Raw genomic sequence first — 18,977 nt, forward strand, 5'->3', positions numbered from 1 at the left:
AGGGATAGAGCTGAACACATGTTAACTGATCAATAGCAGGGATAGAGCTGAACACATGTTAACTGATCTATAACAGGGGTAGAGCTGAACACATGTTAACTGATCTATAGCAGGGATAGAGCTGAACACATGTTAACTGATCTATAGCAGGGATAGAGCTGAACACATGTTAACTGATCTATAGCAGGGATAGAGCTGAACACATGTTAACTGATCTATAACAGGGGAAGAGCTGAACACATGATAACTGATCTGATCTATAGCAGGGATAGAGCTGAACACATGTTAACTGATCTATAGCAGGGATAGAGCTGAACACATGTTAACTGATCTATAGCAGGGATAGAGCTGAACACATGTTAACTGATCAATAGCAGGGATAGAGCTGAACACATGTTAACTGATCTATAACAGGGGTAGAGCTGAACACATGTTAACTGATCTATAGCAGGGATAGAGCTGAACACATGTTAACTGATCTATAGCAGGGGTAGAGCTGAACACATGTTAACTGATCTATAGCAGGGATAGAGCTGAACACATGTTAACTGATCTATAGCAGGGATAGAGCTGAACACATGTTAACTGATCTATAGCAGGGATAGAGCTGAACACATGTTAACTGATCTATAACAGGGGAAGAGCTGAACACATGATAACTGATCTATAGCAGAGATAGAGCTGAACACATGTTAACTGATCTGATCTATAGCAGGGGTAGAGCTGAACACATGTTAACTGATCTATAGCAGGGGTAGAGCTGAACACATGATAACTGATCTATAGCAGGGGTAGAGCTGAACACATGATAACTGATCTATAGCAGGGGTAGAGCTGAACACATGATAACTGATCTATAGCAGGGGTAGAGCTGAACACATGTTAACTGATCTATAGCAGGGGTAGAGCTGAACACATGATAACTGATCTATAGCAGGGGTAGAGCTGAACACATGATAATCTGATCTATAGCAGGGTAGAGCTGAACACATGTTAACTGATCTATAGCAGGGGTAGAGCTGAACACATGATAACTGATCTATAGCAGGGGTAGAGCTGAACACATGTTAACTGATCTATAGCAGGGATAGAGCTGAACACATGATAACTGATCTATAGCAGGGGAAGAGCTGAACACATGATAACTGATCTATAGCAGGGGAAGAGCTGAACACATGATAACTGATCTATAGCAGGGGAAGAGCTGAACACATGTTAACTGATCTATAGCAGGGATAGAGCTGAACACATGTTAACTGATTTATAGCAGGGATAGAGCTGAACACATGTTAACTGATCTATAGCAGGGATAGAGCTGAACACGTTAACTGATCTATAGCAGGGGTAGAGCTGAACACATGTTAACTGATTTATAGCAGGGATAGAGCTGAACACATGTTAACTGATCTATAGCAGGGGAAGAGCTGAACACATGTTAACTGATTTATAGCAGGGATAGAGCTGAACACATGTTAACTGATCTATAGCAGGGATAGAGCTGAACACGTTAACTGATCTATAGCAGGGGTAGAGCTGAACACATGTTAACTGATCTATAACAGGGGTAGAGCTGAACACATGTTAACTGATCTATAGCAGGGATAGAGCTGAACACATGTTAACTGATCTATAGCAGGGATAGAGCTGAACACATGTTAACTGATCTATAGGAGGGATAGAGCTGAACACATGTTAACTGATCTATAGCAGGGATAGAGCTGAACACATGTTAACTGATCTATAGCAGGGATAGAGCTGAACACATGTTAACTGATCTATAGCAGGGATAGAGCTGAACACATGTTAACTGATCTATAGCAGGGGAAGAGCTGAACACATGATAACTGATCTATAGCAGGGATAGAGCTGAACACATGTTAACTGATCTATAGCAGGGATAGAGCTGAACACATGTTAACTGATCTATAGCAGGGGTAGAGCTGAACACATGTTAACTGATCTATAGCAGGGATAGAGCTGAACACATGTTAACTGATCTATAACAGGGGAAGAGCTGAACACATGATAACTGATCTATAGCAGGATAGAGCTGAACACATGTTAACTGATCTGATCTATAGCAGGGTAGAGCTGAACACATGTTAACTGATCTATAGCAGGGGTAGAGCTGAACACATGATAACTGATCTATAGCAGGGTAGAGCTGAACACATGATAACTGATCTATAGCAGGGGTAGAGCTGAACACATGTTAACTGATCTATAGCAGGGGTAGAGCTGAACACATGTTAACTGATCTATAGCAGGGGTAGAGCTGAACACATGTTAACTGATCTATAGCAGGGATAGAGCTGAACACATGATAACTGATCTGATCTATAGCAGGGGTAGAGCTGAACACATGATAACTGATCTATAGCAGGGGTAGAGCTGAACACATGATAACTGATCTATAGCAGGGGTAGAGCTGAACACATGTTAACTGATCTATAGCAGGGATAGAGCTGAACACATGTTAACTGATCTATAGCAGGGGAAGAGCTGAACACATGATAACTGATCTATAGCAGGGGAAGAGCTGAACACATGATAACTGATCTATAGCAGGGGAAGAGCTGAACACATGATAACTGATCTATAGCAGGGAAGAGCTGAACACATGATAACTGATCTATAGCAGGGAAGAGCTGAACACATGTTAACTGATCTATAGCAGGGATAGAGCTGAACACATGTTAACTGATTTATAGCAGGGATAGAGCTGAACACATGTTAACTGATCTATAGCAGGGATAGAGCTGAACACGTTAACTGATCTATTAGAGCTGAACACATGTTAACTGATTTATAGCAGGGAAAGAGCTGAACACATGTTAACTGATCTATAGCAGGGGAAGAGCTGAACACATGTTAACTGATTTATAGCAGGGATAGAGCTGAACACATGTTAACTGATCTATAGCAGGGATAGAGCTGAACACGTTAACTGATCTATAGCAGGGGTAGAGCTGAACACATGTTAACTGATCTATAACAGGGGTAGAGCTGAACACATGTTAACTGATCTATAGCAGGGATAGAGCTGAACACATGTTAACTGATCTATAGCAGGGATAGAGCTGAACACATGTTAACTGATCTATAGGAGGGATAGAGCTGAACACATGTTAACTGATCTATAGCAGGGATAGAGCTGAACACATGTTAACTGATCTATAGCAGGGATAGAGCTGAACACATGTTAACTGATCTATAGCAGGGATAGAGCTGAACACATGTTAACTGATCTATAGCAGGGGAAGAGCTGAACACATGATAACTGATCTATAGCAGGGATAGAGCTGAACACATGTTAACTGATCTATAGCAGGGATAGAGCTGAACACATGTTAACTGATCTATAGCAGGGGTAGAGCTGAACACATGTTAACTGATCTATAGCAGGGATAGAGCTGAACACATGTTAACTGATCTATAGCAGGGATAGAGCTGAACACATGATAACTGATCTATAGCAGGGATAGAGCTGAACACATGTTAACTGATCTATAGCAGGGATAGAGCTGAACACATGATAACTGATCTATAGCAGGGATAGAGCTGAACACATGTTAACTGATCTATAGCAGGGATAGAGCTGAACACATGATAACTGATCTATAGCAGGGATAGAGCTGAACACATGTTAACTGATCTATAGCAGGGATAGAGCTGAACACATGATAACTGATCTATAGCAGGGATAGAGCTGAACACATGATAACTGATCTATAGCAGGGATAGAGCTGAACACATGTTAACTGATCTATAGCAGGGATAGAGCTGAACACATGATAACTGATCTATAGCAGGGATAGAGCTGAACACATGATAACTGATCTATAGCAGGGATAGAGCTGAACACATGATAACTGATCTATAGCAGGGATAGAGCTGAACACATGATAACTGATCTATAGCAGGGATAGAGCTGAACACATGATAACTGATCTATAGCAGGGATAGAGCTGAACACATGATAACTGATCTATAGCAGGGATAGAGCTGAACACATGTTAACTGATCTATAGCAGGGATAGAGCTGAACACATGTTAACTGATCTATAGCAGGGATAGAGCTGAACACATGTTAACTGATCTATAGCAGGGATAGAGCTGAACACATGTTAACTGATCTATAGCAGGGATAGAGCTGAACACATGTTAACTGATCTATAGCAGGGATAGAGCTGAACACATGATAACTGATCTATACAGGGATGCTGAACACATGTTAACTGATCTATAGCAGGGATAGAGCTGAACACATGTTAACTGATCTATAGCAGGGATAGAGCTGAACACATGTTAACTGATCTATAACAGGGATAGAGCTATGTTAACTGATCTATAGCAGGGAAGAGCTGAACACATGATAACTGATCTATAGCAGGGATAGAGCTGAACACATGTTAACTGATCTATAGCAGGGATAGAGCTGAACACATGTTAACTGATCTATAGCAGGGATAGAGCTGAACACATGTTAACTGATCTATAACAGGGATAGAGCTGAACACATGATAACTGATCTATAGCAGGGATAGAGCTGAACACATGATAACTGATCTATAGCAGGGATAGAGCTGAACACATGATAACTGATCTATAGCAGGGATAGAGCTGAACACATGATAACTGATCTATAGCAGGGATAGAGCTGAACACATGATAACTGATCTATAGCAGGGATAGAGCTGAACACATGATAACTGATCTATAGCAGGGATAGAGCTGAACACATGATAACTGATCTATAGCAGGGATAGAGCTGAACACATGATAACTGATCTATAGCAGGGATAGAGCTGAACACATGATAACTGATCTATAGCAGGGATAGAGCTGAACACATGATAACTGATCTATAGCAGGGATAGAGCTGAACACATGATAACTGATCTATAGCAGGGATAGAGCTGAACACATGTTAACTGATCTATAGCAGGGATAGAGCTGAACACATGTTAACTGATCTATAGCAGGGATAGAGCTGAACACATGTTAACTGATCTATAGCAGGGATAGAGCTGAACACATGTTAACTGATCTATAGCAGGGATAGAGCTGAACACATGATAACTGATCTATAGCAGGGATAGAGCTGAACACATGTTAACTGATCTATAGCAGGGATAGAGCTGAACACATGTTAACTGATCTATAGCAGGGATAGAGCTGAACACATGTTAACTGATCTATAGCAGGGATAGAGCTGAACACATGATAACTGATCTATAGCAGGGATAGAGCTGAACACATGATAACTGATCTATAGCAGGGATAGAGCTGAACACATGTTAACTGATCTATAGCAGAGATAGAGCTGAACACATGTTAACTGATCTATAACAGGGGAAGAGCTGAACACATGATAACTGATCTATAGCAGGGATAGAGCTGAACACATGTTAACTGATCTATAGCAGGGGAAGAGCTGAACAGATGTTAACTGATCTATAGCAGGGGTAGAGCTGAACACATGATAACTGATCTATAGCAGGGATAGAGCTGAACACATGATAACTGATCTATAGCAGGGGAAGAGCTGAACACATGTTAACTGATCTATAGCAGGGATAGAGCTGAACACATGTTAACTGATCTATAACAGGGATAGAGCTGAACACATGTTAACTGATCTATAACAGGGATAGAGCTGAACACATGTTAACTGATCTATAACAGGGGTAGAGCTGAACACATGTTAACTGATCTATAACAGGGATAGAGCTGAACACATGTTAACTGATCTATAACAGGGGTAGAGCTGAACACATGTTAACTGATCTATAACAGGGATAGAGCTGAACACATGATAACTGATCTATAGCAGGGATAGAGCTGAACACATGTTAACTGATCTATAGCAGGGATAGAGCTGAATCCAGAAACTATCTTGTTTATTGTCCAGAAATATAAAACATCACATAAGTTATTATTGAAGTTATAACATAAGTTATTATTATTATTACTTTTCGAATCGATACAGATTCCCTCAATCGACTAATGGAACTCTTCCCTACCTGAGAGGGGGGCGGGAGGAGGAGGGGTCCAGGGAGCTGTTGGTGCTGGAGCCTGCCAGGGAGGGACCGCGAGACTCATAGGACTCCTTCATATAGAGCTTAGTTAACACATCCTGCCAGCCTGGCTGACGGGCCAGCTGACGAACATAGTCCTCATTGTCATAGATCAGGTAGAAGAGCTGGGAGAAGGAGAGAGAGAGGAGCGATGGAGAGAGAGAGAGAGGGGAGCAATGTAGAGAGAGAGAGAGAGAGAGAGAGAGAGAGAGAGAGAGAAGAGAGGAGCGATGGAGAGAGAGAGAGAGAGAGAAGGGAAAGAGAGAGAAAGAAAAACACAGGGAACAATCAAGCCTTCAGCTGCCCAATAGTATATACCTGTAGCTGCCCTATAGTCTATACCTGTAGCTGCCCAATAGTCTATACCTGTAGCTGCCCTATAGTCTATACCTGTAGCTGCCCTATAGTCTATACCTGTAGCTGCCCTATAGTCTATACCTGTAGCTGCCCTATAGTCTATACCTGTAGCTGCCCTATAGTCTATACCTGTAGCTGCCCTATAGTCTATACCTGTAGCTGCCCTATAGTCTATACCTGTAGCTGCCCTATAGTCTATACCTGTAGCTGCCCAATAGTCTATACCTGTAGCTGCCCAATAGTCTATACCTGTAGCTGCCAATAGTCTATACCTGTAGCTACCCAATAGTCTATACCTGTAGCTGCCCTATAGTCTATACCTGTAGCTGCCCAATAGTCTATACCTGTAGCTGCCCAATAGTCTATACCTGTAGCTGCCCTATAGTCTATACCTGTAGCTGCCCAATAGTCTATACCTGTAGCTGCCCAATAGTCTATACCTGTAGCTGCCCTATAGTCTATACCTGTAGCTGCCCTATAGTCTATACCTGTAGCTGCCCTATAGTCTATACCTGTAGCTGCCCTATAGTCTATACCTGTAGCTGCCCAATAGTCTATACCTGTAGCTGCCCAATAGTCTATACCTGTAGCTGCCCAATAGTCTATACCTGTAGCTGCCCAATAGTCTATACCTGTAGCTGCCCAATAGTATATACCTGTAGCTGCCCAATAGTCTATACCTGTAGCTGCCCTATAGTCTATACCTCTAGCTGCCCTATAGTCTATACCTGTAGCTGCCCAATAGTCTATACCTTTATCTATACCTCTATCTATACCTTTATCTTCAATTGTACTATACCTGAGAGAATGTGAAGATATACAGTGGAGGGGAAAGAGGACAGTGGAGGGGAAAGAGGACTAGAGTAGGGGAAAGAGGACTAGAGGAAAGGAAAGAGGACTAGAGTAGGGGAAAGAGGACTAGAGGAAGGGAAAGAGGACTAGAGGTGGGGAAAGAGGACTAGAGGTGGGGAAAGAGGACTAGAGTAGGGGAAAGAGGACTAGAGTAGGGGAAAGAGGACTAGAGGTGGGGAAAGAAGACGAGAGGAAGAGAAAGAGGATGAGAGGAAGGGAAAGAGGACTAGAGGAAGGGAAAGAGGACTAGAGTAGGGGAAAGAGGACTAGAGGTGGGGAAAGAAGATGAGAGGAAGGGAAAGAGGACTAGAGGTGGGGAAAGAGGACTAGAGGTGGGGAAAAGAGGACTAGAGGTGGGGAAAAGAGGACTAGAGATGGGGAAAGAGGACTAGAGGTGGGGAAAGAGGGCTAGAGATGGAGAAAGAGGTGGGGAAAGAGGACTAGAGGTGGGGAAAGAGGGCTAGAGGTGGGGAAAGAGGACTAGAGATGGGGAAAGAGGACTAGAGATGGGGAAAGAGGACTAGAGATGGGGAAAGAGGACTAGAGGTAGGGAAAGAGGACTAGGGGTGGGGAAAGAGGACTAGAGATGGGGGAAAGAGGACTAGAGGTGGGGAAAGAGGACTAGAAATGGGGGAAAGAGGACTAGAGGTGGGGAAAGAGGACTAGAGGTGGGGGGGAAAGAGGACTAGAGGTGGGGAAAGAGGACTAGAGGGGGGAAAGAGGACTAGAGGTGGGGAAAGAGGACTAGAGGTGGGGAAACAGGACAGTGGAAGGGAAAGAAGATTAGAGTAGGTAAGGACTGACCTTGCGACAGACGTCCAGACGGACAGTGAGCTCAGCACGATGGGACAGGTGGACCACAGCCAGCAGGTCTCTGAAGTTAGGAGTGGCATCTACACAAAACAATGACAATCAGATGTACACAGTAAAGTATATCCCCAATAGATATGCATACTATAGGAACAACAAGGAGAGGGGTTATACACAGTAAAATATGTCCCCTATAGATATACATACTATAGGAACAACAAGGAGAGGGGTTATACACAGTAAAATATACAGTGCCTTGCGAAAGTATTTGGCCCCCTTGAACTTTGTGACCTTTTGCCACATTTCAGGCTTCAAACATAAAGATATAAAACTGTATTTTTTTGTGAAGAATCATCAACAAGTGGGACACAATCATGAAGTGGAACGACATTTATTGGATATTTCAAACTTTTTTAACAAATCAAAAACTGAAAAATTGGGCGTGCAAAATTATTCAGCCCCCTTAAGTTAATACTTTGTAGCGCCACCTTTTGCTGCGATTACAGCTGTAAGTCGCTTGGGGTATGTCTCTATCAGTTTTGCACATCGAGAGACTGAACATTTTTCCCATTCCTCCTTGCAAAACAGCTCGAGCTCAGTGAGGTTGGATGGAGAGCATTTGTGAACAGCAGTTTTCAGTTCTTTCCACAGATTCTCGATTGGATTCAGGTCTGGACTTTGACATTCTAACACCTGGATATGTTTATTTTTGAACCATTCCATTGTAGATTTTGCTTTATGTTTTGGATCATTGTCTTGTTGGAAGACAAATCTCCGTCCCAGTCTCAGGTCTTTTGCAGACTCCATCAGGTTCTTCCAGAATGGTCCTGTATTTGGCTCCATCCATCTTCCCATCAATTTGAACCATCTTCCCTGTCCCTGCTGAAGAAAAGCAGGCCCAAACCATGATGCTGCCACCACCATGTTTGACAGTGGGGATGGTGTGTTCAGGGTGATGGGCTGTGTTGCTTTTACGCCAAACATAACGTTTTGCATTGTTGCCAAAAAGTTCAATTTTGGTTTCATCTGACCAGAGCACCTTCTTCCACATGTTTGGTGTGTCTCCCCGGTGGCTTGTGGCAAACTTTAAACGACACCTTTTATGGATATCTTTAAGAAATGGCTTTCTTCTTGCCACTCTTCCATAAAGGCCAGATTTGTGCAATATACGACTGATTGTTGTCCTATGGACAGAGTCTCCCACCTCAGCTGTAGATCTCTGCAGTTCATCCAGAGTGATCATGGGCCTCTTGGCTGCATCTCTGATCAGTCTTCTCCTTGTATGAGCTGAAAGTTTAGAGGGACGGCCAGGTCTTGGTAGATTTGCAGTGGTCTGATACTCCTTCCATTTCAATATTATCGCTTGCACAGTGCTCCTTGGGATGTTTAAAGCTTGGGAAATCTTTTTGTATCCAAATCCGGCTTTAAACTTCTTCACAACAGTATCTTGGACCTGCCTGGTGTGTTCCTTGTTCTTTATGATGCTCTCTGCGCTTTTAACGGACCTCTGAGACTATCACAGTGCAGGTGCGTTTATACGGAGACTTGATTACACACAGGTGGATTGTATTTATCATCATTAGTCATTTAGGTCAACATTGGATCATTCAGAGATCCTCACTGAACTTCTGGAGAGAGTTTGCTGCACTGAAAGTAAAGGGGCTGAATCATTTTGCACGCCCAATTTTTCAGTTTTTGATTTGTTAAAAAGTTTGAAATATCCAATAAATGTCATTCCACTTCATGATTGTGTCCCACTTGTTGTTGATTCTTCACAAAAAAATACAGTTTTATATGAAGCCTGAAATGTGGCAAAAGGTCGCAAAGTTCAAGGGGGCCGAATACTTTCGCAAGGCACTGTATCCCCTATAGATATACATACTATAGGAACAACAAGGTTATAGTTGAGACTGTTTCATGTTGACATTTCAGCTCTAAAGCCTTTCTGAAGACGAGCCATCAATACAAGAACAAAATGCATTGTAAAAGGATGACTGTGCAGAAAAACAGGACAAAAACAGACCTGACATTTTTATGACATTTTTTATTTAACCTTTATTTAACCAGGTAGACAAGTTGAGAACAAGTTCTCATTTACAACTGCGACCTGGCCAAGATATAGCAAAGCAGTGTTACAAAAACAACAACACAGAGTTGTTGACACCCAAATGGCACCCTAGTCCCTACATAGTGCACTACTTTTGACCAGAGCCCTATGAGAACCCTAGTCCCTATAGAGTGCACTACCTTTGACAGGGCACAATGGGCCCTGGTAGTTTACTAGACTGTATAAAGGGAATGGGGCTCCATTTGGGACACGACCAGAGGCTATATTTGAGGCCTACCTGTAGCGAGGACCTGCTCGTAAAGACAGCGCACGGTGGTCATGGTTACGGGGACGTCTCCTAGAAAACAAACAAGACCGAGGTATCCAAAATCCTTCAACTTGACACGTTGCTTGGCGCGCTCAGACACTCGTTCACTCTTCAGGATCTTGTACAGAACCTGCGTCAATGACCAAGGAGGAGAGCAGGAGATGAACAACAACACTGACCTACGGCTCAGATAAACTAGGAAAGACGGGGAGATTGTGTATTGAGTGTATGACTAGGTAAAACTCTGAACATAGAATGGCTATAGTTCTAGTATCTTTGGTCAATTCCCCAACATGCACAGGTTTTCCAGAAGTCCTGGTTGGAGGATTCCAGATTTCCTGCTTACCCCAGCAGTGGCCAAAATACTGACTGACAGAGGGTCTAATATGTGGTGGTAGTGGTAGTAGTGTGATGTGGTGGTGGTAGTGGTGGTAGTGGTAGTAGTGTGATGTGGTAGTGTGTGATGTGGTGGTAGTGTGTGATGTGGTGGTAGTGGTAGTGTGATGTGGTGGTAGTGGTAGTGTGATGTGGTGGTAGTGGTAGTGTGATGTGGTGGTAGTGGTAGTGTGATGTGGTGGTAGTGGTAGTGTGATGTGGTGGTAGTGGTAGTGTGATGTGGTGGTAGTGGTAGTGTGATGTGGTGGTAGTGGTAGTGTGATGTGGTGGTAGTGGTAGTGTGATGGTGGTGGTGCTAGTGTGGTGGTGGTGGTGCTAGTGTGGTGGTGGTGGTGCTAGTGTGGTGGTGTTTGTGTTAGTGTGGTGGTGGTGGTGTTAGTGTGGTGGTGGTGTTTGTGTTAGTGTGGTGGTGGCGTGGTGGTGGTGGTGTTAGTGTGGTGGTGTGATGTGGTAGTGTAATGGTGGTGTGATGCAGCAGACTGACTCACCCTGAAGACTCTCTCCTAACCTCATCTCCAAAGCTGGGTTTGAGCAGCAGACAGTAGAGCTGTTCTACTCCCCACTCCAACAGTACAGCCTGGACCTGCTCTCTGGGAGGGCTGCTCCTCAACAGACTGTAAACCACATCTAACGCACTCACCACCTGATGGAGAGAGAGAGAGAGAGAGAGGGGGGGAGAGGGAGGGGTGGAGAGAGAGAGAAGAGGGAGGGGGAGAGGGAGGGGTGGAGAGAGAGAGGAGGGAGAGGGAGGAGGGAAGGGTTGAGAGAGAGAAGGGAGGGGGAGAGGGAGGGGTTGAGAGAGAAAGAGAGAGAAAGAGAGGGGTGGAGAGAGAGAGAGGGAGGGGTGGAGAGGGTGAGAGGAGGGAGGGGGGGAGAGTAAGTGATTGGGATGAATATAGGGAGTGGAGAGAGAAATAGGGGAATGGGGAGAGGGTAAGAGAGGGGAGAAAAGAGGACGGTGAGAGTAAGTGATGGGAGTAGAAATAGAGGAGAGTTAGAGGTGGGAGGTTGAGAAGAGGGGACGAGAGGTGGGAGGTTGAGAAGAGGGGACATGGAGGTGGGAGGTTGAGAAGAGGGGACGTGGAGGTGGGAGGTTGAGAAGAGGGGACGTGGAGGTGGGAGGTTGAGAAGAGGGGACATGGAGGTGGGAGGTTGAGAAGAGGGGACGTGGAGGTGGGAGGTTGAGAAGAGGGGACGTGGAGGTGGGAGGTTGACAAGAGGGGACGTAGAGGTGGGAGGTTGAGAAGAGGGGACGTAGAGGTGGGAGGTTGACAAGAGGGGACATAGAGGTGGGAGGTTGACAAGAGGGGACGTGGAGGTGGGAGGTTGAGAAGAGGGGACGTAGAGGTGGCAGGTTGAGAAGAGGGGACGTAGAGGTGGGAGGTTGAGAAGAGGGGAGATGGCAGAGGATAGAAAGCAAAGAGGGAGGGAGGGAAAGAGAGGGAGGAGACATGTGAATGGAATTATAGGGTTCAAGAAAGGACATGGTTAGATCCAAAACCCCTCTGAAGAAAGACAAGGAGTAAGCATGTCTCCGTTAGCGTGCGTACCTGCTGCTCTTCTCCTATAGCCAGTGTGTAGGCCAAGATGCTGTGGAGCTCTTCCGCAGTAGGACACTTGAGGAGGAAGTCTCTCAGCAGAGAGAACAGAGAGATCTGAACAGTCTGCTTTTCATCAGACAGAGGACTGCCATCTTTCTCCACACTGAGAGCACACAGAGATGAACTAATCAGATTATGGACATATGGAGGCATACAAACAAAGGTGACAACAACATGTACATACATCTATCATACATTTTTACCATCTACATGGAGGCTATCATTTTTAAGAAGCATAGATAACTCATAATTCATCATTTGTGCCATCAATATTATGATTACCATAGTAAAGGGTTGTTGAGGTACCTGTAGTGTAAATGTTGAGGTACCTGTAGTGTAAATGTTGAGGTACCTGGAGTGTAATGGGTTGTTGAGGTACCTGTAGTGTAAATGTTGAGGTACCTGTAGTGTAATGGGTTGTTGAGGTACCTGTAGTGTAATGGGTTGTTGAGGTACCTGTAGTGTGAAGGGATGTTGAGGTACCTGGAGTGTAATGGGTTGTTGAGGTACCTGTAGTGTAAAGGGATGTTGAGGTACCTGTAGTGTGAAGGGATGTTGAGGTACCTGGAGTGTAAATGTTGAGGTACCTGGAGTGTAAAGGGATGTTGATGTACCTGGAGTGTAAATGTTGAGGTACCTGTAGTGTAATGGGATGTTGAGGTACCTGTAGTGTAAAGGGATGATGAGGTACCTGTAGTGTAAATGTTGAGGTACCTGGAGTGTAAATGTTGAGGTACCTGGAGTGTAAAGGGATGTTGAGGTACCTGTAGTGTAAATGGATGATGAGGTACCTGGAGTGTAAATGTTGAGGTACCTGGAGTGTAAATGGATGATGAGGTACCTGTAGTGTAAATGTTGTACCTGAGTGTACCTGTAGTGTAAATGAGGTACCTGGAGTGTAAAGGGATGATGAGGTACCTGGAGTGTGAAGGGATGTCGAGGTACCTGGAGTGTAAAGGGTTGTTGAGGTACCTGGAGTGTAAAGGGATGTTGAGGTACCTGTAGTGTAATGGGTTGAGGAGGTACCTGTAGTGTAATGGGTTGTTGAGGTACCTGTAGTGTAAATGTTGAGGTACCTGGAGTGTAATGGGTTGTTGAGGTACCTGTAGTGTAAATGTTGAGGTACCTGGAGTGTAAAGGGATGTTGAGGTACCTGTAGTGTAATGGGTTGTTGAGGTACCTGGAGTGTAATGGGTTGTTGAGGTACCTGTAGTGTGTCCGTATGGTATCCAGGATGTACTGCACTCCATACTTCTTCCTCATGCGCTGCTTCCCATCCTTGATCACAGACGACAGGTACTGGACATGGCCTTCACAGACAACACATCAATATGAGGTACTGGACATGGAGGTACTGGACATGGCCTTCACAGACAACACATCAAATGAGGTACACATCACACATCAATGAGGTACTGGACATGGCCTTCACAGACAACACATCAATATGAGGTACTGGACATGACCTTCACAGACAACACATCAATATGAGGTACTGGACATGGCCTTCACAGACAACACATCAATATGAGGTACTGGACATGGCCTTAACAGACAACACATCAATATGAGGTACTGGACATGGCCTTCACAGACAACACATCAATATGAGGTACTGGACATGGACAGACAACACATCAATATGAGGTACTGGACATGGCCTTCACAGACAACACATTAATATGAGGTACTGGACATGGCCTTAACAGACAACACATCAATATGAGGTACTGGACATGGCCTTCACAGACAACACATCAATATGAGGTACTGGACATGGCCTTCACAGACAACACACCAATATGAGGTACTGGACATGGCCTTCACAGACAACACATCAATATGAGGTACTGGACATGGTCTTCACAGACAACACATCAATATGAGGAACTGGACATGGCCTTCACAGACAACACATCACTATGAGGTACTGGACATGGCCTTCACAGACAACACATCAATATGAGGTACTGGACATGGCCTTCACAGACAACACATCACACACATTGGGTGTGTCTCGAATGGCACCCTATTCCCTATTTAAGGCACTACCAAAAGTAGTGGTGCACTATATAGGGAATAGGGTGTTATTTAGGACACAAGTCCTTCACTAATATGTTATTGACAATGCAGTCTGAAAATGTACCACCTGAAAACAGCATTCATTTATATGATGTCACGAGTACAGACTTACATCCTGGAGGGCATAGATTCAGACAGTATTAGTGGGTAATAGTTATGATAATATATTCCCTCTGTACCAAAGGGTTATGTCTCAGTCTGTCTCCAGAAGTCCCTGGGCTACATGCATATGAGAGGGGCAGAGTTAGCTTTGACAGAGCTTCTACATGCATATGAGAGGGGCAGAGTTAGCTTTGACAGAGCTTCTACATGCATATGAGAGGGCAGAGTTAGCTTTGACAGAGCTTCTACATGCATATGAGAGGGGCAGAGTTAGCTTTGACAGAGCTTCTACATGCATATGAGAGGGGCAGAGTTAGCTTTGACAGAGCTTCTACATGCATATGAGAGGGGCAGAGTTAGCTTTGACAGAGCTTCTACATGCATATGAGAGGGGCAGAGTTAGCTTTGACAGAGCTTCTACATGCATATGAGAGGAGCAGAGTTAGCTTTGACAGAGCTTCTACATGCATATGAGAGGGGCAGAGTTAGCTTTGACAGAGCTTCTACATGCATATGAGAGGGGCAGCGTTAGCTTTGACAGAGCTTCTACATGCATATGAGAGGGGCAGAGTTAGCTTTGACAGAGCTTCTACATGCATATGAGAGGGGCAGAGTTAGCTTTGACAGAGCTTCTACATGCATATGAGAGGGGCAGAGTTAGCTTTGACAGAGCTTCTACATGCATATGAGAGGGGCAGAGTTAGCTTTGACAGAGCTTCTACATGCATATGAAAGGGGCAGAGTTATCTTTGACAGAGCCGACCAAAGTCTGTTGATACTGGGATAGTCTTGCACACTGTAGGGACGACACGCTAGACATAACCCTCCCAGATCTGTTTGTGCTTTAGCCAACAACTGCTCTGATGTTCAAAGGCCTACAGAACTGGCAACCAGGCTATAATGCCTGACTGCTCTTACCCAGACACACAGAGAAGTGGCTGCTGCTCCAGATGCGGAAGTCTACTGGCTACCAGGCTATAATGCCTGACTGCTCTTACCCAGACACACAGCGATGTGGCTGCTGCTCCAGATGTGGAAGTCTACTGGCTACCAGGCTATATTGCCTGACTGCTCTTACCCAGACACACAGCGAAGTGGCTGCTGCTCCAGATGTGGAAGTCTACTGGCTACCAGGCTATAATGCCTGACTGCTCTTACCCAAACACACAGCGAAGTGGCTGCTGCTCCAGATGTGGAAGTCTACTGGCTACCAGGCTATAATGCCTGACGGCTCTTACCCAGACACACAGAGAAGTGGCTGCTGCTCCAGATGTGGAAGTCTACTGGCTACCAGGCTATAATGCCTGACTGCTCTTACCCAGACACACAGCGATGTGGCTGCTGCTCCAGATGTGGAAGTCTACTGGCTACCAGGCTATAATGCCTGACTGCTCTTACCCAAACACACAGCGATGTGGCTGCTGCTCCAGATGTGGAAGTCTACTGGCTACCAGGCTATAATGCCTGACTGCTCTTACCCAAACAGACAGCGAAGTGGCTGCTGCTCCAGATGTGGAAGTACCCAGACACACAGCGAAGTGGCTGCTGCTCCAGATGTGGAAGTCTACTGGCTACCAGGCTATAATGCCCTGCTCTTACCCAGGCTGGCTGCTACCCAGACACACAGAGAAGTGGCTGCTGCTCCAGATGTGGAAGTCTACTGGCTACCAGGCTATAATGCCTGACTGCTCTTACCCAGACACACAGCTGATGTGGCTGGCTGCTGCTCCAGATGTGGAAGTCTACTGGCTACCAGGCTATAATGCCTGACTGCTCTTACCCAGACACACAGCGAAGTGGCTGCTGCTCCAGATGTGGAAGTCTACTGGCTACCAGGCTATAATGCCTGACTGCGCTTACCCAGACACACAGCGAAGTGGCTGTTGCTCCAGATGCGGAAGTCTACTGGCTACCAGGCTATAATGCCTGACTGCTCTTACCCAGACACACAGCGATGTGGCTGCTGCTCCAGATGTGGAAGTCTACTGGCTACCAGGCTATAATGCCTGACTGCTCTCTCTTACCAAGACACACAGCGAAGTGGCTGCTGCTCCAGATGTGGAAGTCTACTGGCTACCAGGCTATTATGCCTGATGCCTGACTGCTCTCTCTTACCGAGACACACAGCGAAGTGGCTGCTGCTCCAGATGTGGAAGTCTACTGGCTACCAGGCTATAATGCCTGACTGCTCTTACCCAGACACACAGCGATGTGGCTGCTGCTCCAGATGTGGAAGTCTACTGGCTACCAGGCTATAATGCCTGACTGCTCTCTCTTACCAAGACACACAGCGAAGTGGCTGCTGCTCCAGATGTGGAAGTCTACTGGCTACCAGGCTATAATGCCTGACTGCTCTCTCTTACCGAGACACACAGCGAAGTGGCTGCTGCTCCAGATGTGGAAGTCTACTGGCTACCAGGCTATAATGCCTGACTGCTCTTACCCAGACACACAGCGAAGTGGCTGCTGCTCCAGATGTGGAAGTCTACTGGCTACCAGGCTATAATGCCTGACTGCTCTCTCTTACCGAGACACACAGCGAAGTGGCTGTTGCTCCAGATGTGGAAGTCTACTGGCTACCAGGCTATAATGCCTGACTGCTCTCTCGCTTACCCAACGACACACAGCGAAGTGGCTGCTGCTCCAGATGTGGAAGTCTACTGGCTACCAGGCTATAATGCCTGACTGCTCTCTCTTAAGACACACAGCGAAGTGGCTGCTGCTCCAGATGTGGAAGTCTACTGGCTACCAGGCTATAAACTGCCTGACTGTGGAAGTCTACTGGCTACCAGGCTATAATGCCTGACTGAGACACACAGCGAAGTGGCTGCTGCTCCAGATGTGGAAGTCTACTGGCTACCAGGCTATAATGCCTGACTGCTCTCTCTTACCGAGACACACAGCGAAGTGGCTGCTGCTCCAGATGTGGAAGTCTACTGGCTACCAGGCTATAATGCCTGACTGCTCTCTCTTACCGAGACACACAGCGAGTGGCTGCTGCTCCAGATGTGGAAGTCTACTGGCTACCAGGCTATAATGCCTGACTGGCTACCAGGCTATAATGCCTGACTGCTCTCTCTTACCAAGACACACAGCGAAGTGGCTGCTGCTCCAGATGTGGAAGTCTACTGGCTACCAGGCTATAATGCCTGACTGCTCTCTCTTACCCAGACACACAGCGATGTACCAGATGTGGAAGACACAGGCATGCCTGACTGCTCTCTCTTACCGAGACACACAAGTGGCTGCTGCTCCAGATGTGGAAGTCTACTGGCTACCAGGCTATAATGCCTGACTGCTCTCTCTTACCGAGACACACAGCGAAGTGGCTGCTGCTCCAGATGTGGAAGTCTACTGGCTACCAGGCTATAATGCCTGACTGCTCTCTCTTACCCAGACACACAGCGAAGTGGCTGCTGCTCCAGATGTGGAAGTCTACTGGCTACCAGGCTATAATGCCTGACTGCTCTTACCCAGACACACAGCGAAGTGGCTGCTGCTCCAGATGTGGAAGTCTACTGGCTACCAGGCTATAATGCCTGACTGCTCTCTCTTACCCAGACACACAGCGAAGTGGCTGCTGCTCCAGATGTGGAAGTCTACTGGCTACCAGGCTATAATGCCTGACTGCTCTCTCTTACCTGACTGAGACACACAGCGAAGTGGCTGCTGCTCCAGATGTGGAAGTCTACTGGCTACCAGGCTATAATGCCTGACTGCTCTCTCAGATTACCTGGAGACACACAGCGAAGTGGCTGCTGCTCCAGATGTGGAAGTCTACTGGCTACCAGGCTATAATGCCTGACTGCTCTCTCTTACCCAGACACACAGCGAAGTGGCTGCTGCTCCAGATGTGGAAGTCTACTGGCTACCAGGCTATAATGCCTGACTGCTCTTACCCAGACACACAGCGAAGTGGCTGCTGCTCCAGATGTGGAAGTCTACTGGCTACCAGGCTATAATGCCTGACTGCTCTCTCTTACCGAGACACACAGCGAAGTGGCTGCTGCTCCAGATGTGGAAGTCTACTGGCTACCAGGCTATAATGCCTGACTGCTCTCTCTTACCGAGACACACAGCGAAGTGGCTGCTGCTCCAGATGTGGAAGTCTACTGGCTACCAGGCTATAATGCCTGACTGCTCTCTCTTACCGAGACACACAGCGAAGTGGCTGCTGCTCCAGATGTGGAAGTCTACTGGCTACCAGGCTATAATGCCTGACTGCTCTCTCTTACCGAGACACACAGCGAAGTGGCTGCTGCTCCAGATGTGGAAGTCTACTGGCTACCAGGCTATAATGCCTGACTGCTCTCTCTTACCCA

General features: G+C 46.0%; 1 protein-coding gene across 1 annotated transcript in view; it reads right to left on the minus strand.

The window, feature by feature from the left end:
- nbeal2 (neurobeachin-like 2) overlaps nucleotides 1-18,977 on the minus strand; it is a gene marked incomplete at its 5' end in the record, with an annotated part of 167,409 nt that overhangs the window by 55,569 nt on the left and 92,863 nt on the right. Inside the window, 8 exon segments of the mRNA XM_065027411.1 lie at nucleotides 6,027-6,205; nucleotides 8,094-8,182; nucleotides 10,445-10,604; nucleotides 11,359-11,375; nucleotides 11,378-11,513; nucleotides 12,421-12,574; nucleotides 13,679-13,781; nucleotides 16,516-16,564. Coding sequence (XP_064883483.1) covers nucleotides 6,027-6,205; nucleotides 8,094-8,182; nucleotides 10,445-10,604; nucleotides 11,359-11,375; nucleotides 11,378-11,513; nucleotides 12,421-12,574; nucleotides 13,679-13,781; nucleotides 16,516-16,564 — 887 coding nt within the window.

The sequence above is a fragment of the Oncorhynchus nerka genome, linkage group LG14 (genome assembly GCF_034236695.1).
Source record: "Oncorhynchus nerka isolate Pitt River linkage group LG14, Oner_Uvic_2.0, whole genome shotgun sequence".
NCBI lineage: Eukaryota > Metazoa > Chordata > Actinopteri > Salmoniformes > Salmonidae > Oncorhynchus > Oncorhynchus nerka.